General features: G+C 41.5%; 2 protein-coding genes across 5 annotated transcripts in view; both read right to left on the bottom strand.

Annotated features, from left to right (window-relative positions):
* ACTR8 (actin related protein 8) overlaps positions 1 to 13,232 on the bottom strand; it is a 17,956-nt gene extending 4,724 nt beyond the window's left edge. For 2 of the 4 annotated variants that reach the window (XM_012771623.3, XM_012771625.3), the window contains exons 1-12: positions 13,013 to 13,210; positions 9,475 to 9,645; positions 7,650 to 7,760; positions 7,006 to 7,110; positions 6,550 to 6,723; positions 5,974 to 6,067; positions 5,621 to 5,753; positions 4,470 to 4,623; positions 2,957 to 3,052; positions 2,214 to 2,354; positions 1,033 to 1,294; positions 89 to 252 (exon numbers count right to left, since the gene is read on the bottom strand). In XM_012771623.3, the coding sequence (XP_012627077.1) occupies positions 89 to 252; positions 1,033 to 1,294; positions 2,214 to 2,354; positions 2,957 to 3,052; positions 4,470 to 4,623; positions 5,621 to 5,753; positions 5,974 to 6,067; positions 6,550 to 6,723; positions 7,006 to 7,110; positions 7,650 to 7,760; positions 9,475 to 9,645; positions 13,013 to 13,135 (1,728 nt within the window). In that variant the 5' untranslated portion in view covers positions 13,136 to 13,210. Of the gene's footprint in view, positions 1 to 88; positions 253 to 1,032; positions 1,295 to 2,213; positions 2,355 to 2,956; positions 3,053 to 4,469; positions 4,624 to 5,620; positions 5,754 to 5,973; positions 6,068 to 6,549; positions 6,724 to 7,005; positions 7,111 to 7,649; positions 7,761 to 9,474; positions 9,646 to 13,012 lie in introns of all 4 variants that reach the window. The other 2 variants (XM_076008636.1, XM_076008632.1) reach the window with 2 other exon arrangements.
* A 4,108-nt stretch (positions 13,233 to 17,340) lies between these two features.
* Positions 17,341 to 22,659, bottom strand: SELENOK (selenoprotein K). The gene is made up of 4 exons (XM_020280384.2): positions 22,431 to 22,659; positions 19,403 to 19,493; positions 17,945 to 18,028; positions 17,341 to 17,431 (listed from the first exon to the last, which is right to left on the bottom strand). The coding sequence occupies exons 1-4, from the start codon at positions 22,447 to 22,449 to the stop codon at positions 17,341 to 17,343; spliced, it is 285 nt and encodes a 94-aa protein (XP_020135973.1). The 5' UTR covers positions 22,450 to 22,659.
* Between the last annotated feature and the right edge of the window lie 3,774 nt (positions 22,660 to 26,433).

Consider the following 26,433-nt stretch of genomic DNA (forward strand, 5'->3'; position numbering starts at 1 on the left):
TATTTGTCCACATACAACATAACAATTAGAAATAATCCTTGCTGGTTTCGTTTGCATACAGTCCAACTTATACCATGAAACAACACACCTTAGGCCTTGTGATCACTTCCACATTTTCAATAATTCGTCTGAATGAAGGTGGCATTTTATTGAGAATTCTGTGTTGCAGAAACTCTTGAGCTTTATGAAACATCAAACCACCTCCCACCACTAGGATGGAGCTGTACATCTTCTTTTTGGTATCATCAGATGCTGAAAAGACAGTGATATTCCTTCCATACCTTTTCTCCACACCCCCGACTCTAGGCTAAGCCACCATCATCTCTTGCTTGGTCAACTGCAATAGCCTTCTCAAAGATCTTCCTCCAACCACCCTCAAACACTGCAGCCGGAGGAACCTGGCAAAGCAGAAATGTGAGCACGCTGCACACTCCACACCCTGCTACTCACAGGATTAAGACCAAAATCTTTAAGGGAGCAGACAAAATCCAATGTAGAGTTGTGGGGTGGTCCTCACCCACTTCTCTAGCCTCATCCCCACCCCTGCTTCTGAGACACACTGGCCTTCATACGCTTCCTCCTCTGCCTGGAACACCACCCCACCTGTGCCCACCAACTCCCCTCACACACAGGTCTCTCTCAAGGGGCTTGTCCTTAAGGAAGGCTTCACTGCGTCCTTCCCCCCATAACTCCCCCTAGGAAGTAAAGATCCCTTACTAACTCCCTCAATCAGAAGCTCTCAGTCAGTACCCTTTAGCTCAACTTTGTTGCATCTTCCTTAGTTGTAATTTCACATTTGTGTAATAATCAGCCTTATTTTGGTCTCCTCCACTAGGCTATATGCTCAATGAGGCCAGGAACCAATTCTATTTCATTACTGTATTCCCAACACCTGTCAAAGCAGGTGCAGGGTAGCTGTTTGGTAGTTTTTCAACAAACATGCTACACTGCACAACTATACGCTAGGCTAAACCAATCATCTAATTGCTAGCTCATACACTGCTGTCTCCCAATCTCCCCAGATGTGCTTACAACAGCAGTCTATGCTGTGAAGGATGGCTTTGTCCAGGCCCAGGGCTTTCCCTTCAAACAGTGAGATGGCAGTCTTTCTGGACATCAGTGCAGTGAGGGCCTCCTCAGAATCATTGCCAGCCATCAGGCAGTCTCCCTGGGAGGACCCCAAATCCACCTCTTGGGAATGAAGTCTTTCTGGAAGATCAGAGGACTGGCCACGAAGATCTTCAAATCCAATGGGTTTGGATGCAGACTTTCGGTCAGCAGTAGCTTTTGCAGACTAAATCAATCAAAAAGACAGTCAGGTAAATGGTATGACTACAACAGAACACTGTTGATGTTGTCTAGCTAAACCCTACCCATCCCTACCCCACTTCTATACACTACTATAAAGTAAAAGCCACCATAGTATATAACAACTGCTTAGTGTTCATTACCAGACAACTTGGGAATGAGAGAGGTAGTGTATAGAAAATGAGGATGCTCTGACAATTCCAAAGCAATCTGGCAGGCAGAGTAGGTCTCTCAGAACCTTATCATCACTGCTTGGATTTTAAGGTTGAAATGTCAACATAGATAGACTTTCTTCCCCTTAAACTGAGTTTTTAAGTAGAATATTCAGGGGGCTTCATGGGCCAGTGGCTGTTATGGAATCCTTGTTTTCAGATCCTATCTATCCACTTCATGCTTGCCTCTAGGGCAGGGATAAAGACTAGAAAAGTCTATTCTTCATCACAAGCTGCTGCTATTTCATTAGGAGATAAGAGCTTTGTTTGTGCCCTTACACCAGGGCACCAGACATCCTATTACTCAGATCAGCTGTCAACAAAGGAATTTAGCTCTTTGCCTATGCCACACACCTTTCACATAGTTAAAAAATAGGTGATATTTACCAAAAATACCACTGGATATTGAGAAGTACATAGTGTCATTAAATAATACACGCCAAAAGGAAAGTGTCTTCATTAAGTTAGCTTTTAAATATAAGGACTGGCGATTGGAAAATTAGGTTAATGTCTGAACAGAGAAACCTGTCATCCAGATTATAAATTCAGACCTCCATTCTTCTCCACTTCTAAAAGCAGCATCAGTGTTGGTATGCTGGAAGACTGCGGTGATTGCAATGATCTAATAATTCTGACAAAACTTCTCCTTCAGGGACAAAACTGTCTTGCTTTCCCACCAGAATGGCTATGGACCTGTTCCTGCTTGCTCTGAGTGGCCAGAAGGTACTGCTCATCGTGAGGGTCCTCAGGATCGCCCTGGGATCTGTGCTGCAAAGTCATCATCTTCTGTCCCACAATTCCAAAAGTTGCTGGGTAAAACAAAGCCATTGGAGCCTGTGAATGGAAGGAAAAGAGTGATCAACAAAAGGTATTCCCTCCTGAAAAAACCATCCCACTGTATTTTGTTCCAAAAACAAACCTGGCAGATCAGAGTCTGTAAGTCAGACAGAGCAGCACGCCCTCTGCAGGGTGGCACTATTTCTTCAGTGCACAGCAGGCCAGACCTCACTCAGCATCCAAATAAATGGGTGCCACGACACCATATGAGAGAAATCTCACGAGCAAATGTAAAGCAAGTGCTTCATTACCTAGTTTATAATTTCCTAATAAGAATGGGGCCTCTCGTGCTCGCTTCAGCAGCACATATACTAAAACATAAAACACTAAAATAATACAGAAGAGCATGGCCCCTGCTCATTTAAAAAACAAAAAAAAGAATGGGGCCTCTCTAACAACTCCTCACATAACAGCTAAGATGTTCCTCATTACCTATTTTAATCTGTTCCCTGTGAGTGGCTTAAATGGTTGGTTTGGTGGATAATCTACAACCCGTTTATGTTCTGACCTCACAATGTTTCCAGCAAGTATTTATACTCAGTTTGATTGAACCTGGATGGCTTTCTTTCTACCCATGGAAATATATACCTATATGTTACCTGGAGTTTTTCATCTCCTAATCGAAACTGGTAAAGTAGGGCAGGAGAATCTGGATGTCGAATCTGAAACTCATGGTCCTGAAGCCCAGAGATGTCCTGATTCCGGGAAAAGATGCTGTCAGTGAATCAGTAAGAATGCATGTAAACTCTTCAAATTATGCTCAAGCTTCTCCATTATCTACATATCAATTATAAAAAGGCAACCCTACAATTTTTTTTTTTCTAGAGACAGAGTCTCACTCTGTTGCCCAGGCTAAAGTGCAGTGACACCATCATAACTCACTGCAGCCTCAAACTTCTGGGTTCAAGGAATCCTCCTGAGTAGCGACTATAGGTGTATACCACCACACACAACTAATTTTTGTTTTTTATTTTTTGTAGAGATAAGGTCTCACTACTATTGTCCAGGCTAGTCTGGAACTCCTGGCCTCCAGTGATCCTCCTGCCATGGCTTCCCAAAGTGTGGGATTATGGGTGTGAGCCACCACATCCAGCCCACCCTACAATTTTTTTAACACTCTCAGTGTAACTTAATAAAACAAGAGTTCGCCTGGGTGCTGTGGCTCACGCCTGTAATCCTAGCACTCTGGGAGGCTGAGGCGGGTGGATTGCTCGAGGTCAGGAATTCGAAACCAGCAAGAACGAGACCTTGTCCCTACTATAAATAGAAAGAAATTAATTGGCCAACTAATATATATAGAAAAAATTAGCCGGGCATGGTGGCGCATGCCTGTAGTCCCAGCTACTCGGGAGGCTGAGGCAGGAGGATCACTGGAGCCCAGGAGTGAGCTAGGCTGACGCCACGGCACTCTCTCTAGCCTGAGCAACAAAGCGAGACTCTGTCTCAAAAATAAATAAATAAATAAATAAATAAAAAAATAAAACAAGAGTTCAATTATTGCTTCCCTATTTAACATTTCTGAAATTTCCACTATTTGCATTTTGTTTTCTTCATTGTCAATATGTATTAATATAAGCAATGACCCAAATCAATAAGCAAATTTCCTCATAACTGGGAAATTTACAGTGTCTTTCTCAACATTTTTAAAATTTAGAATTATATTACCTGAAAAAAGTTTTAAAAAGTCTAAAACAAAAAGCAAAAATGGTGGCAATCCATGTATAATAATGATTAAATACTTACTGTTCATAATACTAAGAAAGTACTTCAAATTAACATTTAATTACATGTTGTACCTATATATTTACCAGCTATATTCATTACACCTAAAAGTTTATCTTCATATTTTATGAGAATAATCAGACTCCTAGAGAGAGAAATTTGCTTAACTCTTTCCGAAAAAAACAAGGTGTGTTTTCTAGAACCTGAGACACATCTTCACCACTCTGATCTTACCAAAAAGCTCTCAGTCCTTAAGAGCTTTAGCTTCAAAGATTTACTAACTTGGATTGAAAGGGTAACATAATATTGTTACCTTTTTAAAGTATCTTTTAAATATCTTAAATTTTTCCTAGAAACAAAAATAATCAGCAATATTGATTTTGCTCCCACCTGATCTAAATGACAAAAAGTTTCTTTAAGGTGCTGCAGAAGAAGGCAGTCCATTTTATTTGTTAACTGGCATTCTCTGTAAGGAAACCCAGCTCGCTGCATCAGCCAGTAAAAACACCTTGACACATCAGATCCCCCATATGCCAGACAGAGCCTAGAGTTCAGAGAAAAGAGCAGATGGTCAATCTGTTGGTTAAGAAGGTACAAAGGGTGTTTCAAGAACTCTAGTAGGCACAGCGCAACACAGTAAGTTTCAAGAAAAGCTTAGAGAAAACTATCCACTAACTGAAAGTTTCTACAATTTGGAAAGACCACTGCTGTTATTACTTTAGCAGTAGGAATCCTGGGTCTAGCATTTTCTCCACACTTTGAGTATAATAGACATTAAATAATTCAAACAATGGACGAGCCAAAATAACTCATACTGAGTTTTAGAATGCATTGTGACTCAGGGTGGGAGGTAGCAGAATAACTTTTCACAAACCGTTTGGGTCCTCTTTGAAATTTGTTTCTATACCTTGAGATTCAAACTACCTGATGTGGGGGACAGGAAAAATTAAAGCATCCTCAAGAGGCAGGAAGAAGCCTTATCAAAAGCACAAAATGCTGCAAAGAAACTATAGTTGCACTACCTGAGTATGCTTACTTGTGTCAGGCTTGCCCCAGGAAGGACAAGCAGCAAATCTGCTCCTGATGGTTAACTTGCGTATCATCATAAAGTTGCTCGCCACTCCCTCAGCACCGTTACAATGAGAAAGGCAGATACTTTAGCTAGTTAGAGAAGTCAGACCTGAACAAAACCTATTTTCTTCCACATGACTCACCTAACTAAAGCTTTGCTGTGAGGGTGTGATCAGTATCTCTATGCCAAACCACAGCAAAAGATATGAAGCTAATGTTTTCTAAACCACCACACAACACATACCAGGATTTTCAGGAGCTGCTGATGTGAATCCCTATTAAAAAATTCCAATAGGAAGGGTAAAATTGTTTGTTTTATCCTGGCTACAATTTGCATTTCCACAATCTTGCTGGTTTCCCACGAGACTTTTGAATACACAATTCCTTACGATTTCTAACTTGTGATGATTTACAGTTGAAAAGACTGTGAGGGGAGAGGACGGGGGAGTGCCAGCTCCCACGTTCCTTACCGAGTGTTCCGATGAGACACTCCATCTTCCACACAGCAGACACTTGTTTTCTGATCCCCAACATCTACAACACAAGTGCTGCTTAAGCCACTTCCAAAGGTGGCACACACAGACTCCTGATGGACCACGATTCCTGAAGGAAAAAAAACGCAGACAAGTAATCGCACAGCAGTAAAGATCCTAAAACAAATAATCAGCTAACGTCAGGAGCCTGGAGCCACTGGGCAAGAGTCTTAGCAATGCTGATCCTTTCAGGACAACCATTTAAATAAATCAGTGAATTAGATGAACTTTGTCATTGAAAAGGAGAAAGAAATTCATTTAAAGCAGGTTTCACTGGAAATCAAACATACCTGAAAAACCCATCTTCATTAGTATCATATTCACTAGTTCTTTCACATGCTGTTTATTATAGATGTCAGGAATTAGCAAGATACATCTATAATACTAAAAACAAGAAAAAAAAGACAAAAGGGTTAACACTCAAGTCAAATTTCACCATACTTGTCACTAGAAAGGATTCCTTCCAAAGGAGTAGCACCTGTGGGTAAAGACCGAGAGTAATAGCTCAAACCTCTGTGCTATCCTTTGAGTTATATGAATAAACAGAAAATGCTAACTTTCCCCCCCCCTTGGAATCATTTAAAACTTGTGAAAGGAAAAATAAAACAATGGATATATTTGAGTAGGTCCAGAAAGAAGGCATAAACATAAGCAAGTTTAGCAATTTTAGAGCAGTAGAGAGACACAATGAAACAGTAAGAAAAAGAGAAAGCACCAGAGAAGAATTAAGTCAAGAAGAAAAGATATCCTCCTTAGAGCTAAGAATGCTTCAAGAAGGATACTATATTACAAATGACTCAGTAATGTGTACTTTTATTGACCAAGAATCTTAAAGGCAATCCAAATAACTAAGAATTTTAGCTTACCTTTAAATCTTTCAGTGGGATTTCCAGGTATTTTTGTATTGCATGAGACCATATTACTTCAATATCTGCCAGAACAGCTGTAAGGGAGCCCCCCGGGCCTGAGTGAATGTTTAACTGGCCTCTCCTGATAGGCCAGTGAATATTATAACAGTCCAATGGATTAACATACAAGGCCTGGAAAAGGAGGGAAGGGAGGATGAGGGGATTGTTAAAACTCTTTCTCAGGGTTTTCTGGATTCATATCCAAAAACCTAGGCCCGAAATTATCATTAACACTAGCTGACTGTTCCAAATGCTGAGAGTGAAGTATCTAACTTTTCAGAAGTCAATGTGGATATCTGATCCTCAAAGTAGGGTTATGGAATGCTAGGAAACAACTAGAACTGAGTGGTAGAGTGAATTTTAGGAGGATCAGGTTTTTCTTCTTCCATTCATTATTGTAAAGAAATTTCCTACCTCTTCTCCTACCAAATACTCAGGGTGATGAGATGTGTTTGTCCACTTATTTCCTGAACAGTGATCTAAAATTGCAGGTCGCATCTGCTTATTGTAGGAGCGTGCCTGAAAAGAAAGATCATCAAAAATTATCTGAATTTATACAAGGAAGGGGGGGCAGTAAGTATAAGAGTCTCCTTTTCTCTTCTCTCTTCCAGACCAGATACAATTCCACAATCTTGTTTCCATAATTTTAACCCCTAGGCTACGATTCACAGCCAGTTCAAAATTAACACTATACTCTGCCTGAAGTTGAACACAAATTTATATACAATCCAGACTCATGTCCATTTCTAATACTATTGGTTAAACACATTAAACTGAAGAATGCAGTAAAAATAGCTTCCCATCAAGATCCTGAAATTATACACTCTCAGGTACAGTGTAAATTTACATCAATTTGCCTTAAGAAATACCACCTTATAAATTATTTGGCCTGCTTAAGCATTTATGATTCAGATATTCCATAAATAGTCAGGAAGGGTTTATCTTCCTTTTTAAGGAAATCTCATCTTATTTCATATTGCATATTTGATATAAGGAGAACATGTGAATGACATTATAACAGTGGTAGTAGAAGAATAAATCTGAAGAGTTGACTGAACCTGTTCAGGGGACACAGGAATCCGTCTTGTACCATTTGACATCTTTTTAGACCATATTGCTTGATCCACCATTTTAAGGCCATTTTGTCTTTGTTCATTACTTTCAGGTTTCTGGAGAGAAAAAGATGAGCAGTAAAAAGGATTTAGGGAAAAGAGAAAGCAATCTGGCAAACTATTAATACTAATTTAACCCATCATTAGGAAACGCTTCCTCATCAACAAATAGCACTTTCTTAATATTTGTTATATGTATTAATCTTAAGAAGTCCAAGTAATCTTTTATTATAAATAAGTCAAAAAGGAATCCTCACCATAAACCATTTACAAAAATCTATAACCTCAAGTGATTGAAAAATTTGGTAAAACTTTTCACAACACTAATCAAAGCATACTTTATATTTGTAAAGTATATAAAATACTTAATAAAATATTTCAGAAACTCTTCCATACATCTATATAATTCTCATGTCTACAATTTTGTAACAATGTCACATATGTTTTATTTTGATTATTTGAGTTATTGTGATATTATAAAGAAAACATTCATAAATATCTTTGAAATGTTATTGTTTTCTTTTGATCTATATTCCTTAAAATTATTCCCTAAAGTAGAATTGTATGATCCAAAGACATATAATGAATTATAGACTCTTATATGGGCAAGTTATATTTAAGCTTACAAATGGACTTAATTAGTCTGCTAGTTGTGCTAAAAAATGGAAATTTAAGGTTTACTATCAGAATTACAAAAACTCTAAGTTCCTGAAACTATCCTTGAGTTAAAAGTTGAAAGTTAAAAGTGGATTATGAGCCGGGCGCGGTGGCTCACGCCTGTAATCCTAGCACTCTGGGAGGCTGAGGCGGGCGGATTGCTTGAGGTCAGGAGTTCGAAACCAGCCTGAGCAAGAGCAAGACCCCGTCTCTACTATAAATAGAAAGAAATTAATTGGCCAACTAATGTATATATATATAAAATTAGCTGGGCATGGTGGCGCATGCCTGTAGTCCCAGCTACTCGGGAGGCTGAGGCAGAAGGATTGCTGGAGCCCAGGAGTTTGAGGTTGCTGTGAGCTAGGCTGACGCCACGGCACTCACTCTAGCCTGGGCAACAAGCGAGACTCTGTCTCAAAAAAAAAAAAAGTGGATTATGATACAATATAGAGATTTAACACCTATCACTAAAAATTTTCCTGTTAATTACCATCTATAAAACAGGGTAAAGTAAATGTTTACTATAAGGAAATATATTTTTTTGCCTTAAAATTATGTTTTGACCTAAGATTGTAGCAAGTGCTTATTGTAGCAATTCCATTTACTAATAGATTTAAAACATGAATTTGATTGAAACCATAAGTATCTGGAAGAGAAGATATAGCTGCCAGTTTTTTTTTTAATATAAATTTAAAATTAAAAATTTTATAAACTTTTATTATTCTTACATTTTTATTTAAAACTTATTTTTTTCTTTAACACAGAATAACAGGACAGGTATGATGGCTGCCAGTTAATAAAGACCTCAACATATCATTTTATTGTAAGTGACAATTCTACGTCTTAAAGATCATTAAGATCACCTTCATTAAAGATCACCTTCATCAATACCCAATTCACCCTGATGGATTTACTTTTGTTATAAATAATTCTTTACAATCTAAGATCACTAGCTCTGATGAAAAATGGTATTTGTAACCCTGAATGATGTTATTTTACAATACCATAAAGTTATGAAGATATTTATTCATGACTCCTAAGTACATTTGAGTGTCTAAGCCTACCGGGGAAATAACCTTGGGCTTTCTCTCTAGCTCCTCCATTGCATACTTACATTTAGTCCCTCCCTTAGGAGCCAATTGTCCTTGTATAGGGGCTGCCCTTGTTGTTTGTGTCTTCGTGCAATGACATGAGGAATGCCAGCAGGAAGTGTGTCGGTGGCTCGACCAATCCTTAAAGTTGTTGAACCTGGATGTATGACAACAATGAAGTTGCTCTGGATTTGCTGTAAATATAAAACATAGGCATGTGACCTTAGTAAAAAATATGCAAATAACAAATTAAATAACATATAGGTACAAGTTAAACTAAGAAGTTAGTTTCCTATAATAACTATCAGACTTAAGGGTATTCAGTAAAGGGAGTTTTTTGAGAGGTATCCTATTACTGCTCTCTACCTGAACACAAACTCATTTTGTATTTCTGTGTTCCCTAATCTGACTCATGGTACATAGCTCAACAAATATTTGTTTTGGCTGGGTACAGTGGCTCATGCCTGTAATCCTAGCACTCTGGGAAACTGGGATGGGAGGATCGCTTGAGCTCAGGAGTTCGAGACCAGCCTGAGTAAGAGTGAGACCCCATCTCTACTACAAATAGAAAAATCAGCCAAGCATCATGGCACATGCCTGTAGTCCCAGCTACTGGGGACACTGAGGCAGGAGGAATGTTTGAGCCCAGGAGTTTTTTTGCTTTTTTTTTGGAGACTGAGTCTCACTCTGTTGCCCAGGCTAGAGTGCTGTGGCACAAACCTTAGCTCATAGCAACCTCAAACTCCTGAGCTCAAGCAATCCTTCTGCTTCAGCCTCCTGAGTAGCTGGGACTACAGGCATGCGCTACCATGCCCAGCTAATTTTTCCTATATATTTTTAGTCGGCCAATTAATTTCTTTCTATTTTTAGTAGAGACAGGGGTCTCGCTCTTGCTCAGGCTGGTTTCCAATTCCTGACCTTGAGCGATCTGCCCACCTCAGCCTCCCAGAGTGCTAGGATTACAGGCGAGAGTCACTGCACCCGGCCTAGCTCCACAATTTTCAAAGGGGCAGAATCTCAATTACTTGGGAGAACCTTCACCACAAACTTATTGAAGGGCCCAGAGTTTCGGTAGGGAAAAGGGACTCTGACAATGCCTCTGACTGAACAGAGATCCCTCTGCTGAGAACCACAACTCCAGCCTGACTCCTTAGTACCTACTCTACCTGCCCTCAAACTAATTTGTGTCTTCTAAGCATGTCTCCATTAGAAACATTTCCGTGCTTGCCAATAAGATGAAGTCTAGAAACTCCAAGATCAAGACCCTGTCTACTTCTCCAGCCTCATTCTAGTACCACTTCCTTTTCAGTCTCTTTAATTCTCTCAATCCAGATTTCTCTTGATTTCTAACTCACTGACTTCAGAGCCTTCCCATACGCACTTCCCTTTGCCTGCAGTGTTTCTTCTTCCTGCTAAATCTGACTACTCCTTTCAGGTCTGAAGTTAAGTGTCATCAGACTAGGTTTGCTGGCCCCCCTGCAATACAATCTTACAGCATTCCTTCTTGTCATAACTCATCACTCTTATAATTATTTGTCTGCCCTCGCAACAGACAATAAACTTCCAGTGAGAAAGAACCACTTCTGTCTTGTTCACTACTCTATGCCAGCACATGGCATGCAGGAGCTTGGGAGGTATGCATCGAACGATGACGGCATCACTCTGACGTGGCAAGGTGTTGAGCAGTACTTCCCAAGCTTCTGTGTGCTGTGGCAGAGAAGATCTGTCCAACAGACTGGGGTAAACAGGTGAGGCTACTTGCCCTCAGGGATCCCTGTACCTCACTAATGGCACACAGGCTATGGCACACTGATTAGGAAACTCCAGGAGAGTAAATGGGGTTTCCCAAAGTATGGACAAATATTTTTTAATAATTATATTATTTATTTTATGTATTAGGAAAAAAAAACCTAGCCAGTATATACCACACATCATTTTCTGGATATTACTGCTTAAGGTAAGACTGAGCAAAACAGTTATTAAGCAAACAGTACAGCTGCCACATAGCATCTGGAAAAACCAAAGGGTGTTGTACAGCTGACTGAAATGTGACTGAAGGAAATGTTGCTATAGAGGTTAAAGGTCCAGGCTCTGGATTCACAGATCTAGCTGCAAATTCAGGCTGCCACTTCCTTGCTCTGGATGAATTTCCTGCCTCAAGGTTATTGTGAGGATTAAAGGAGTTAATCATGTAGCTCAGAGCCTGCCACCAGAAAGAACATTAGCTCTTACTGCAGTAAGTTCTCCAGTGCCTTCAGAAGCAGCCAGACTCTTCAGCTTACATGACCCTCGTGATACAGCTCCTGCTAAGATCTCCAGTCCTACCCTCAACTCCAGACATCCTGATATACCAGCTGTGCTTCCAACACCACATCAGCTTGGCCCAAGCCTCTTCCACACTGTTCTTCTTCCATGAGATTTCCCCCTCCCTAACTAGCTCCCAATATTCAGGTCTTGGTACAGATGCCACTTCCTTTGAAGAAACTGTCCCTGTCAGTGCTGGAGGAAGTACCCACCGTGAGTGCCCAATACCACCCTCTGCACTAGCCCATTCCACACCATGCTGAGCTCTGTTGCTCCTTCCCCAACTGTGAGCTCTCCCTTCCCAATGCCCAACCCTGGAAGAATCCTAGAAGGTAGGAACTGGCAAGGCCTTCACAGACCAGCCAGTCTGCCTGCCCCCTTAATGAGATGGGTGGAGAAACCAGGCCTGTGCAACGGTAATAACCATACTGGGAGCTCACCCGCTGCCAAGCACTGTGCTATGCACTTTACAGCTGCCCTACCAGTGAGGTATTGTCCTTAACCCATCTAGGGTGAGGAAGCTGGCTCAGAGATGTCCCACGTGAAATTCTGAGCATTCAACACCTCGTTATTTCTTCTGTGAAGTGTACATTGCTTCTGTCTGTTTTCCTATGGGAATGTTCATGTCTGATTTACTGATCAGTAAGGCGTGGGGGGGGGGCATGCGTATAAGTATAAAGGCCTTTACCTGCCATCCTACTGCAAATTATTTTTTCTAGTTTGACTTAATCTTGTTGTTTTTGACACACAAGCTCTTAAAGTCTATTTAGACAAATGTCTACCTTTCCTTGCTTTTAAGCTTGAAATGACTTCTATTACCTGATATTTCCCTAACAATGGAAAAAGCCTGGGACTTCGAACTCTATCCCTTAACAAATAGAGGCTGACGCTCCCTCTGAGCCAGCCTGGTGCTACACTCTATCTGCGACCGTTTAAACCTCTCAGCACTTGGGAGGTAGGTGGTATCACTGTCGTCGCTTTATGGCCGGAAGCTGGGCTCCGAGCCGGGCCGAGCACGTACAGCCAGCCTCCGGGCGGCGGCCGCTGGGCGCTGCGGAGACCCCGCCGGGCCCTGCCGCGCTCCCTCGCCGGCCTCGGCGCACCCGACCCGGGGGAAAGACCGCCCGTCTGCACCACCCGCCGCGGCTGGGGCCTGCAAGGAAGGGGCCAGACCCAGCCCGACGGCCGCCCGGCCCGGAAGCGAGGACCGAGGCCGAGGCGCGGGGTCCCAACCCAGACCCGTGCCCGGCGCCCCACCTCCTGCAGCGACTCCGGCACCAGCGCGGGCACGATGGGCCGCTTCACGCCGCGCTGCTCCTTCTCCTTCTCCCCGCCCTTCTCTTTCCCATTCTCCGCGTCTCCCTTCTCCGCCTGGGTCATCTTGGCGCCGGCTCCCACCAGCCTCTCACCTCGGTGCCTCGGCTGCGACAACCAGGTGGAGCCACCGCGCAGGCGCACGGCTGGCTGCCCACAGTCAAGATGGCCACCGCGGAGTCGCCCCCGAGGATTCCGGGAAAGCGGAAGAGCGGAGCTGCCTGAGCGCGGGAGCTTGTGGATGGTGGATTGGGTAGTCGTTGCTGAGCTTAGACCCAGCTAGCAACCAACACACAGAGCCCTGGGCCGGCTGATAACCAATGTCTCATTTTGTTCTCACAGATGTCTCTTTTCCTGACTTCCCAGACACCATACATGCTCTTAGTTCTTCTCATTCTTCCTCATTGCTCGGTCCAGCCTCTGATGTTGGAGTTCTCTAGGGCTAGGTCTCTCCATGCACTCCTTGGAAGGCTTTATCCATTTCCTGGCTTTAACTATGAAGGTGACCTCCCAAATATATATTTCCAGTTTGGACCTCTCTCTGAGATCCGGACTAATAGCCAACTGCTTATTTGGTATCTCCATCTGGATGTCAAGGAACTGCAAACTTATTTATGTCTAAAATGGAACTCTTGAACAGTCCCCCAACACACACACACACACACACACACACACACACACACACACACACACACACAATTCACTATCTCACTAAATGTCATTTTAATTCTTCAGTCGTCCATAGCGTCTACATCCAACCCATCAGCAAATCCCGCAGTCTTTAAAAATCTATCTTGGGCCAGGCGTGGTGGCTCATGCCTGTAATCCTAGCACTCTGGGAGGCCAAGGCGGGAGGATCATTCAAGGTCAGGAGTTCGAAACCAGCCTGAGCAAGAATGAGATCCCCGTCTCTACTAAAAAAAAAAAAAAAAAATAGAAATTAATTAGTCAACTAAAAATATATAGAAAAAATTAGCCGGGCATGGTGGTGCATGCCTGTAGTTCCAGTTACTAGGGAGGCTGAGGCAGAAGGATTGGTTGAGCCCAGGAGTTTGAGGTTGATGTGAGCTAAGCTGACACCACAGCACTCCAGCCCAAACAACAGAGTGAGACTCTGTCTCAAAAAAAAAAAAAAATCTATCTTGAATTCATCCACTTCTTCATTCCTACTGCCACTATCTAGTCCAAGCCATTATCAACTCACCTGGAGCCTCTTAACTTGATTTCCTTGTCTTGTAATCCCCTATGATCTGGTTTTCATACAGTCGCCCAAGTTTTGTTTTAAAATATGATGAAGTAGTTAAGACAATCAACACTATGTACCCAACACTCTGTTTAGTAAAATATTTCCAATGAGTTATTTCACAAATTAGATGTTATATCCACGTTCTAAACTCTCACGGTTTCCCTTTAAGCTCAAGGAACAGAATCTAATCACTGTCTATAAAGCTGTATTTACTCTAGTTCCTAATACATTTCAAATTTCATCTCACACCACTCTCCTCCTTGGCATTTCCAGCTACACTTGCTTTTTCTCAGACAAGTCAAGCCCTTCCCATCACCCCGCTGTTGTACTTGCTGTGCCTTTTGCCTTCCCTCCGCTGACTCATTCTCACCCTGTATATTTCAACTCATGTTACCTCAAGCCTCCCCCAGTTATCCTCTCATCACTCTATTTCCTTTAAAGCATGAACAAAGCATTAGTCTGTAATTATTTTGCCTGCTCACTTACTGTCTCCCACACTAGAATGTAAGCTTCATGGGAAGGGAGATTTTGTCTTGCAACTGTGATCTTCAGCACATGGTAGGTGCCTGATAATCACATTTTTGTTAAGTACTGCTGAGTAAAGAATCCTTTGAGGCAGGAATTTAATTCCCATTTTACAGGTGAGTAAACTGGAATAAAATGACATCAGTCAAGAGCATAAGCTATTGAATAACAAAGGCAAGATCTGAACACGAGCTACTCAAGAGGCTATGTTCTGCACTACAGTGGTCTACTTGAAGTGTAGAGTGAGACAGCTAAATGTCAAATGTAACCAGAACTCCAGAATAAGCCTTAAGGAATGAGTCCTGTAGCAGCAATCCTGGGAGACAGAAGAGGATCATGGGTCACATGCTCAGAGAAGCCACCAATAACACTAAGCCACCACCTACTGAGAATCTACTATGGTCACCCCAGCTAGTAAGGTGGAGGTTTAACAGAATGACTGTGCCAGTCACTGTCCATATAATCAGGGAAGCCATTCAACTTTACTGAGCCCTGGTATCTGTATAATGCAAATATCATCTATCTACCTTTCTCCGTCAGAATTTAAAATGTGTAAAATGTCTGACAGAATTGAGTGGCCAAGGAACTGTTATCCTCACCCTAAAACTTGTGTTAAAATTGCTTGTTTCCTTATCTTTGGACACCAGTGTCTTACGGCACGGCACTACATCCCCACTTTCTGACAAACAGTTGAATAAATACTGATAAATAGATATAAAAAAGCTTTCACCTGAATACTTTGGTTTCAAAGCTTGTTAAATACAGAAGTAGAATTATCTGTATTATTCATTTTTCCAATAAGTATTTCTGTGCCTGTTACATGAAGTCATTGTTCAAAGGATTGGGGTAAAGAAGACAAAATCTCTAATCTCATAGAACTTCTACTCTAGTGACAAAATGTGAAAGTTAGCAGTATTCAGATGAGGGTTAAAGCCAATAGACAGTATCTTAAAGGCATAGAATTCAAATTCGTCAAGATAGCATTGAAGTCCACAATTTTAAAGACTACCTAGCAAATCTTTATTTTGTAGTTCAGTTTTGTTGGTGATGGCTTTATAAATACCCTGATAATTATAATTGGTAGATCATATATGATGTATTAAAGATTCATAAGATAAAGATAAAAAATTAATTAGAGAACAGATTTATGCATACTACTGAAATAAATACAATGTGATTTATTTATAAATGAGAACAAAATAACAATAAACATTATTTGAGAAATTAAATAGTACTCAGCCTGAGCAAGAGCGAGACCCCGCCTCTACTATAAATAGAAAGAAATTAATTGGCCAACTAAAAATATATATAGAAAAAATTAGCCAGGCATGGTGGCACATGCCAGTAGTCCCAGCTACTCAGGAGGCTGAGGCAGGAGAATTGCTTGAGCCCAGGAGTTTGCTGTGAGCTCGGCTGACGCCACAACAGAGTGAGACTCGGTCTCAAAAAAAAAAAAAGAAAAGAAATTAAATAGTACTGAATGCACAGCCTTTTCTTTCCTTCAGATTCAGAGTTTGTGATTTAATTATATAAAGATGAGGAATGGCTCTCCTCCCCATCTCCTTGGTCACACCCAGAGGGAAACCGAGTGTCCCAGCCAGAGAGGGCAGGAGCCTTGGGGCGCGGGGGTCTAGGCAATGATCCCCAGGGCTTTTGTCTGTCCTCTGCACAGAGAACTCCAGCCACCGCCATTGAGCACAGCAGTCACATCCCTTGGCATCTCATTCCCAAATTAAATGTCAACAGGGAAAACAGCAGACACCCTTCCTTTCCTGGTCCCCTCCCGGTCACCCCTCCCCATGTCCACCTGGCCTCGGCTCTGAGTCCCAGTGAGGGCCACGCATGCTTTGGGCAATTCCTCAACAGAGCCCTTAGTGGCAAGAAAAAAAAAATAGATGAGGAGTCAGTTTTGCAACCTAAAAATATTTACTTATTAAAACTATTAATACTTTAATAAACTATACAAAAAAGATAGAGACAAACATGTGCATTTATAGAACCGCATGTCAGTCAGGCCAGTTCCCTGCAGAGGGAATTCCCAGCATGACCTCATTCATCTGTGAAGACACAGAGCAATCCTTGTTTAGACGTACACATTCATCTACTGGTCCAGCGTGGTCAGCCCTCCGTTTCCTGATGGTTTCCTTCTGCTATGAATGTGCACGTCCTGTTGTCTGCTTCTTAGAGCAGACATTTACCTAGAAAACATTATAATGGTTATTAGTTATTAATTTGGATCTCTGTGAAAAGCCCAACACATTACATGTTATAAAATCTCCTTCAAAAGACATTTTGATAAGAAAGCCAATGAATTTTTCAAGGGTGAAGTAAGTATTTTTCCAAAGTATAATATCTGAATAATTATACATGTTGGGCAACTTCTGTTTTCCTAAAGAAGTGTTTTCAAAACAAAACCCTCCTAGTTCTGTGTGGGCAAAAAAATTTTAAATTAAAAAATAAAAAGTAAATAAAATCCTACAAAATAATTTCAGATTTTAAGTTACCTTCCTCATCCACCAGCCATTGGAGGAGGACTGGGGCCACGCAGATGATTGATTCGACCCATTCTTCGGGGAGGGTTTCCTGGTGGACTAATAAAAGAAAAAGTTAATATCTACTGTTTAGTAAACACAACTTCAGTTGCTTCCTTTTAAACACTAACCCAGACCCTTTTCTTTTTCAACATGCGTATGTCCCTAAAACATTACTAAAAATAGGAACTACCATTTAGGTCAGGAGTCAAAAAATTCAAACATTTATAGGAACCAGACACCTAACACACTTGAGGAAACTGAGTCAAGAAAGGATTGTGAGGAACTGAATGGCACCTCCTGTAAATGCCCAGCTGAAAATCCTGATTCTAAAGTGAAATTTCTAGATTTTAATGCTGTTTTCGTCCTCTTAGACTTTTACTATACAATAGTTAATGTATATTTTAGCTTTGCCAGATTAACTCTGATTATCAGAAGCAACTTGAGTTTTAATTTTGTGAATGGGATTTAAACTGTTAATTTCCATCAATTATATTGATCTATCTAAATTACCTAATTTAATTAAAATAGGCAAAGGGGTAAAAACAACTATTATCAATAAAAAAGCTATACCCTCTTCCATCATCATATCTGGAATCAGATGAGTTTCCATAGCCTCTTCTTTTTTTCACATCTTGCTGAAGCAGAGTTTTGAAACTGAAACAAGGGGCAGAAAACAGACTTAGCTCCAAACCCACATTTCTTACAGCCAACTGGACAATACTATCTAGCTTAAGCATGTGCCTAATCAGTGTGCTATGCTGTGTGTCAAATCCACCCTTCCTGTATTTCTTATTTGCTAATAACTCCTCTAGACACACATGAAGCCTGAGTCATCCTTGACCGTCCTCCACTCTAAATCAGCTGTCAGGTTCCAGAGTCTGTTTTTACAGTATCTCACATTCATTGCCCCTGCCAACAGCCTATCTAACATTATTCTGGGGAGGGAGGGGCTGAGGGTGATGTGGCAGAGGCACAGGGCTTCTGGGAATCTATTTAAATGGAATTTATTTGTGGATGGGGAAGGATTTAACTAAGTTTAAACAGTATTTCTATAAACAATATGAAATAGTGAAATTTATAAGACTTTAAATAAGTTTTGTATTGAGTAACTTAACTTAGGACCTCTCTTGTATTTTTCTATGGAAGCATCTCTTACATTTTATATTCTACTCATCCAATTTATGCTACCTGCAGCCATAAAATTAAACTTTCTAAACCACAGCTACAACCAAATTAACCATAAAGACCACAGACTCATATTCAAACTTCTATGCCATCCTTCATATGGTTTCTTCCACATGGAAAAACTTTCCCTGATGTCCACCTCCCATAATCACACCCACTCTGTACTCCTTGCAATATGAAGATATTTATGTTGAGTAATGTCAATGAAGAAAGGGACTGTTTCCCACATCTTTACATCCTTGAAGTTCTCTGACCATGAGACATTCAAATATATATTCAAACTTTGCATGAGAAAGACTTGTTAGCTGTTGAACAATTTTCCTAAAACAAACATGTGAAAGACCAAAAATGCACTTAGTTAAGAACTACTCAAAATTATGGGGGCATTTACATTTTGTTCTCCTCTGTATTAACTCTAACCCTTCATTTAAAAAAAGTTTACTACTTAGGAGATTTTTAAAATCAAGATATAATTCTCCTTATTTAGCTGTTGTATAATATGGAATAAAAGTTGTATGGACAAACACACATAAACCAGGAATAGAAAGTGATATGCAGTCTTTTGGCATTAGAATGGACAGGCCTGGCTACAGGTTGAAATGGTTACCACCACTGTGAAGACATGCTAAAGCTTACCAACCCAACAGACATATTCATAAAATGTTGGGTAGCAGCTTTACCTCTAAACAAGTCTTAATTTCCCCTTGTAAAAGCTATTTTAAAAATTGGCATTAAAAACTGCTTTAGGAAAAGGTGAGCTTATTTAAGATACTCAACATAATGTACCCAACATTCTTCAATCAACTTAAATATCAAGGCAGGTGACAGCACTGCCATACTTACAACAAAACCACAAACTCAGCTATTCCCCAGAAGAAATCTGTTATCAAAGATAATCTCCATGGAGACTGACTCCGGCTGTCCAACACTTGTCCTACAGATAAGAACAAAGAAACTTTAGTGAGTGCTATAAATCCCTGACCCAAGAGACAGTACATTTAATGATACTGGGGTTTCAACTTGTCCAGTGTTCCAAATGGTCAACACCAGGAGAAATCTACTATGTGATCATCATTCTAAGGAAGGTTTAGAGAAGCAAAGCTCCATAATGTAGGGACATTATTATTATTATTATTATTTTTTTTTTGAGACAGTCTCAGTCTGTTGCCCGGGCATCAGCCTAGCTCACAGCAACCTCAAACTCCTGGGCTCAACCAATCCTTCTGCCTCAGCCTCCCGAGTAGCTGAGTCTACAGGCATGCGCCACCATGCCTGGCTAATTTTTTCTATATATTTTTAGTTGTCCAGCTAATTTCTTTTTATTTTTAGTTGAGACAGGGTCTCATTCTTGCTCAAGCTGCTCTCCAACTCTTGACCTTGAGCAATCCTCCCGCCTCGGCCTCCCAGAGTGCTAGGATTACAGGCATGAGCCACAATGTTCGGGGCATTTCTTTAATATGTCAAATGTCTGCCTACAGTTTGTAATTTTAGTGGGTAACTTCATTCTATTCAAGTACTTTCTCTTTTTTATTTGTAATATATACATAGCATTAAGTATATTCACATTGTACAAACATCACCATCCTCCCTCTAGAATGTGTTCATCTTCCCCGGCTGAAACTCTATACTCATTAAACTCTGACTCCTCATTACCTCCTCTGCCCAGCCCCTGGCAACGACCATTTTTCTTTCTGTCTCAAAGAATTTGACTACTCTCGGAACCTCATAAGAGAGGAATCATTCAACTTTTCTTTTGTGACCAGCCTATTTCATTTAGCATGTGTTGGGTCAAAATTTCCTTCCTCTTTTTAAGACTGAATAATATTGCTTTGTAATATACATATTTTGTTTATCCACTCATATCTATCAATGAACATTTGGGTTGCTTACACTTTTTGTCTATTGTGAATAATGCCGCTATGAACATGGATGTTCTTGATTTTAATAATTGATTCGAACTTTATCTTAAGCAAAACTGTATCTATTTTTCACAACACTTTAATAGAAGCTACAAAATGAGAAATTAGTACACTAGAGTTTCACCCCTGCAAATCAATAGGTCAGAATATTTTGGGGGAAGAACAGCTGTTAACCACCTCTCCTCTCCATTATCCCAAGGGCTTCACCCCACTCACTTCCACCCCTCCACTAGGGTTTACTTTTCCTCTTTACTTGACCACCTTACTTTCAGGTATCCACTTGACCTATGCTGTCACTGAGCTACTGTAAAAAAAATGGCTACACAAAGTCAAAGGGTATGTGATAGGCTTGATTCTGCCTCTCACTAGCTCTGCTTCATTGGCTGGGATGAGTTCCTTCTCTGAGAAAAAGTATTCCAGGATTAGCCATCATATAGGATTGTTTGGGGGGAAAAGTCATCTGTCAGAGAAATATTTTGTCAATTATTAAGTGCTGATAAATACAGTCCTTCCAAGAACACAGATCTAATTGGAACCCACCAATTCCTCCTTTGTGATTCTATCATTCTCTCTTCCTTTTTGCACTTTCCCTTCTAGTTTCTGAGGGCAGGACCTCCTCCCCATATACCCAGAGGGAAATAAGGTGCTTGAATGCAGCTGCATTTCTCAACTATAAAAGTGACCTAAAAGGTCCTAACTGGCTATTTATGTGAATCAAATAAGATAATGCAAACACTATATGATATACCACAAATATAAGGAACTATTCAACAATGCATAAATAGAAGCTTCTAGCCTTAATCACAAAGAATATAATAAAGTCTGACAGTGCCCTAAACCAAGATGAAACTGATGCTTTTCTTTAGTGTCCATTAACCTACCTGTTTTAAAGATTTTTAAGTGGGAGATGGGAGGGGAGATTTTGAAAGCAGCAAAGAAATGCAAAGTGCACTCAGCCATAAGACTTCTCCCTAACTCACGCATCTCTGAAGATAAATAGATGATTCAACTAGAACCAAGACCTAGTTCCAGTGATGCAAGGACTACCAGCTAAGATTCCACCAAGGGATTTCTTCTGAGTCAAATAGGTGGGCAGGCAGTTCTCACACTGATCTGACCTAATCATATCGTGTCTTTCCTTTCCCGTCATTTTTTTTTTATAGAACCGTAGAATTAAGTCGCTTTCAGATTCTCTATTCCGGCAACGATCAACTTGCTCCTAGGAAGGAATGGTAGTTCCCGGGCCCCTTAAGATTTGGGCGCAAAGTTGCTTGTATGACTAGTTACCCTCTCCCGAAGAAAAAGCCTATCCGAAGCTCTTCTCTATCATGCTAGGTAGGCTCAGTCTTTTTAAACGTCATAGAAAGAGGCAGAATAGTTGATAAGCATGCTGACGCCAGCCTTCCCGGGGTTCAAATCCCTATTCAGCCATTGTCTTTCACCTATCTATCATCTTTGTGATCCTGGGCAAGCCATTTACTCTACCTGCGCCTTAAGAGTCTCCATCCGTAAAACAGGGATAATAAAATATTACCTGAACAAGACTGTTAAAAAGATTGAATCAGATAAGCAAATAACGCCGTAACAGAGCGCAAGGCGCAAGCGCTACGCATATGGTGTCAACGTCGTTGTCTTTATTAGTTAAGGATGCCGACGCCCGAAAGGAAAGACCACTTTCACAAGCCCCGAGTCAGAAGCTTGCAGGACTAGGGCCCTCAGCTCGAGGCCGGCGGGAACCCCGGCTGGTCCTCGACAAGGGGCCTCAGTGCCCGACCGCCGGCTCAGCCACCATCTGCTGACGCGCCGCAAGCCGGGGCGATTTCGCATCCGACTCCGCCCGGCCTCGGGACGCTAAGCCTGGGGAAGCTGTGCCGGGCCCAGCAAGCGAGGACGGAAGAAACCCGGGGTGGGCTTCCAGGTCAGCAGTCGCCACCGCAGCCCCTCCAACTCACCATTCGAGATGTAAACCATCTTGCCCCCTTTCCTTGCTTCCCAGCGACTAGGGAGCTTGGCCCCGCTCGGCTTCCGTACCCGTCTCCGCGCCCCGCCTTTCGAACGTCACAGGCCAAGTTTAGGCAAAGCGTTGACAGAGGAGGGAGGTGGGCAAAGTCCATTGGCTTGTGGAAGAGACACGCCCCCAAGGGGCATTTTTGTTTCGTCAGGCCAGCGACTTCCAGTAAGGCGGAGGCTGCAGAGCAGGCCACCGGATGTGACGCTTCGGAGTTTTGCGGTAGGCCCGCCGTTTCCTGTCTCCTCTCGGATTTGAGCGAGGGGTGTCGGCACTGCCCCGTGAGGCGGGGCGGCTTGCTAGTTGATTGATTGGCTCAGGGTTGGAGAAGACAAGGCTGCCACGTGTGAAGTTTCTTGGAGAACTGCGGACTGGAGGAAGTTCCTCAGAATTTTCCAGATGTGTTGATAGTTGAGGTGGTGGAGATTGTGAGATTTGGTAGGAGGGAAGTGCCCTGAGTGGTGACTATACGTAAGGAACTTTTTTTTTTTTTCTGAGACAGAGTCTCACTGTGTTGCCCGGACTAAAGTGCCCTGGCGTCAGCCTAGCTCACAGCAACCTCAAACTCCAGGGCTCAAGCGATCCTCCTGCCTCAGCCTCCCAAGTAGCTGGGACTACAGATATGCACCATGATGCCCGGCTAATTTTTTCTATATATTTTTAGTTGGCCAATTAATTTCTATTTATAGTAGAGATGGTGTCTCACTCTTGCTCAGGCTGGTCTTGAACTCCTGACTGACCTTGAGTGATCTGTCCCCTTTGGCCTCCCAGAGTGCTAGGATTACAGGCGTGAGGCACCACGCCCGGCCTACGTAAGGAACTTGATAGTCACGCTTTAGGGAATATACTGCCAGGCTCCCCCTGGATATATTCATACTCTTTTTTTTTTTTTTTTTTGAGACAGAGAATGGCTCTGTTCCCGGGGCTACAGTGCCCTGGCATCAGCCTAGGTCACAACAACCTCAAACTCCAGGGCTCAAGCGATCCTCCTGCCTCAGCCTCCCAAGTAGCTGGGACTACAGGCATGCGCCACCATGCCAGGGCTAAGTTTTTCTATTTTTAGAAGAGAGGGGGGGGTCTTGCTCTTGTTCAAGCTGGCCTTGAACTCCTGACTGCAAGCAATCCTCCTCCCTCAGCCTCCCCTCATTCTCTTTTAAAATGTTATATCTGCTCTGTGTTCACCACAAGTGGGGTTTTCTTAGCTCTTGTGAAGCAACTGACAAATAAGTTTAACTGTAGGTCAAGACTTTTCTCTGCTTGTTATTGATGGCTACTGCTTATCAACATTGTGGAGGTAACAGATGAATAGAAGACACGTCTGGGGCACTCACTAAATATGGACCACATACCATGGATATTTATTTACTCTGCTTCAGCCCACTGGGCTCCTTCTGTTCCTTGAACATGGCTATTTCATTCCTGTCACAAGGACTTTCTGCATGGAGTTTTTTGTTTTTTTGTTTTTTTTTTGAGACAGAGTCTCCTTTGTTGCACAGCCTAGCTCACAGCAACCTCAAACTCCTGGGCTCAAGCGATCCTCCTGCCTCAGCCTCCCGAGTAGCTGGGACTACAGGCATGCGCCACCATGCCCGGCTAATTTTTTCTATATATTTTTAGTTGGCCAATTAATTTCTTTCTATTTATAGTAGAGACGGGGTCTCACTCTTGCTCAGGCGGGTTTCGAACTCCTGACCTCGAGCAATCTGCCCGCATCGGCCACCCAGAGTGCTAGGATTACAAGCGTGAGCCACCGTGCCCGGCCTGCATGGAGTCTTAATAATGGCTGTTTCCTTTCCTTTTTCAATTCTCAAGCCATGTCCTCTTGGAAAGATTCCTAATTACCTTCCCCAAAATGAAAATTACATTTTGGAAAAAGTTATATTTTATATCTAACAATGTTGGTCAAGTTTTTATGTTCTAATATCTAGAATTGAGAAAGATTTGGTTTCATGTTGATTTGGGGGGAGCATTTTTCCACAGAAAAGTGAATAGGACAAGAAAACATCCTTCGCCTCATTTGAGATTTTTGCAGCATAACCATAGAGGATCATTTTTGCAAAAATATTAGGGGAATCATTAATTTTTCCTAGACCATGCCACCATCATTTCTCACATGATCCACCCTAGTTGCCTTCTAACTGAAATCCCAGGTTCCACCTTTACCATCCTCGTGCAGTTTTTCATTCCTTTGGCTAAAAACTTTCAGGCACTGAAATTAAGTGATTTCCTATTGTTCATTTCTTCCTGAGATTTAATGCAGTGATTTCCTACTGAGTTTCCTCTAGCTTCACCACACTCTATTTCATGCTGTATTCAACTGCTAGTTGAAACCAATCTTGTTTCTTTTCTACAAGAGGAAAAACCTTCAGTTTCACCCCTTCACCTGCCAAAAAACATCCAGCGTCTCTGATCTGGCACTGAGAGCTTTCCTGATTGATCTTAGATTTTGCTCTCTGACTTCTAATTCCCTAATAGATCCCTTGTTTTCCTGCCTTGTTTCCTCTGCTCATGTGTTTCCTCTTAACTGAAACTTTCTCTACCTGTTAAAACTAATCTGTCTTTCAAAGCAAGGCATGTTTCTATCAAATAAAATAACAAATGTGAAAGGACTTTGTAAATTGAAAAAAATTATATAATTAGTAACAAGATAGGGTAGAGGACAAAGATAACATTTCCCCTCTTTCCTTAACTTTCTTTAAAGTTTGGAGTTAGCCATTAGCCACATGTAGCTATTGAGCACTTGAAATGTGGCAATATGGCTAGTCTTTCTTTTTTGAAATAAGGTCTCTATTGCCAGGGCTAGAGTGCAGTGGCATCATGATAGCTCACTGCAACCTCCAACACCTGGGCTCGAGGGATCCTCCTGCCTTAGCCTTTCAAGTAGCTGGGACTACAGGCGTGAGCTACCATGCCCACCTAATGTTTTTAGTTTCTTTGTAGAGACAGGGGTCTTGTTATTCCCCAAGCTGGTCGCAAACTCTTGACCTCAAGTGATCCCCCCTCTGTGGTTACAGGCCATGAGCCACCATGCCCGGCCAAATATGGCTAGTTTGAACTGAGATATACTGTACAAAATACATGCCAGATCACAATGATTTAGAATTAAAAAAAGAATGTAATATATCTCAAGTTTTTTATATTGATGGCATGTTGAAATGATATTTTGGATATTATATTAAAATATTTTACTAAAAGCAATTTTACCTTTTTCTTTTTAATGTGACTACCAGAAAATTTAAAGTTATATACCTGGCTCACATTTATGGTTCACTTTACATTTCTGTTGGACACTGCTTGGCTAGAAGACATTGGCCTAGCATAGAAAGGCATTTAATAAATATTTGTTAAATGGGTGAATGAATCAATAGTTTTAATAATGGATAATATGTATATAGGGCTTATTATGTGTCAGGCACTGTTATAAGCACTTTCCATTTATTCATTTAATCCTCATAACAACAACAATAATAATAGCTAACATTTATATAGTACTTACCCTGTGCCAGCCAATGTTCTGATTGCTTTTCATGTATTAATTCATTTAAATCTCAACCGTATTGAGTTGTATTATTCCTATTTTACAGGTGAGGAAACTGATAGAGAGTTCAAGTGACTTGCTCAATGTCACACAGGCTGGTAAGAAGCAGAGCTGAGATTAGGATCAAGAGCATGGCTCTATAGTTTGTTCTCTTAGCCTCTGTGCTATACTGCCCCACCACACATAAGCAGAAGTATTGAAATAGGATATAATCCAGCATGATACTAAACGTGGTTTCTGGAGAGTGTATCTCAGCTTTCTCAAAGTTGCAAAGCTGCCCAGTTTTTCTTTTCTAGACACTTCAGCAAGATTCCCCTGAGCATCTCTAAGTGGATTATCTTCCCATCTCTGCACCAATCCCTTCACCAGAGGCATGGGCCATTCTGAATGACAGCTACCTCTGCAACTG

Source organism: Microcebus murinus, chromosome 1 (genome assembly GCF_040939455.1).
Source record: "Microcebus murinus isolate Inina chromosome 1, M.murinus_Inina_mat1.0, whole genome shotgun sequence".
In the NCBI taxonomy this organism is placed as follows: Eukaryota; Metazoa; Chordata; class Mammalia; order Primates; family Cheirogaleidae; genus Microcebus; species Microcebus murinus.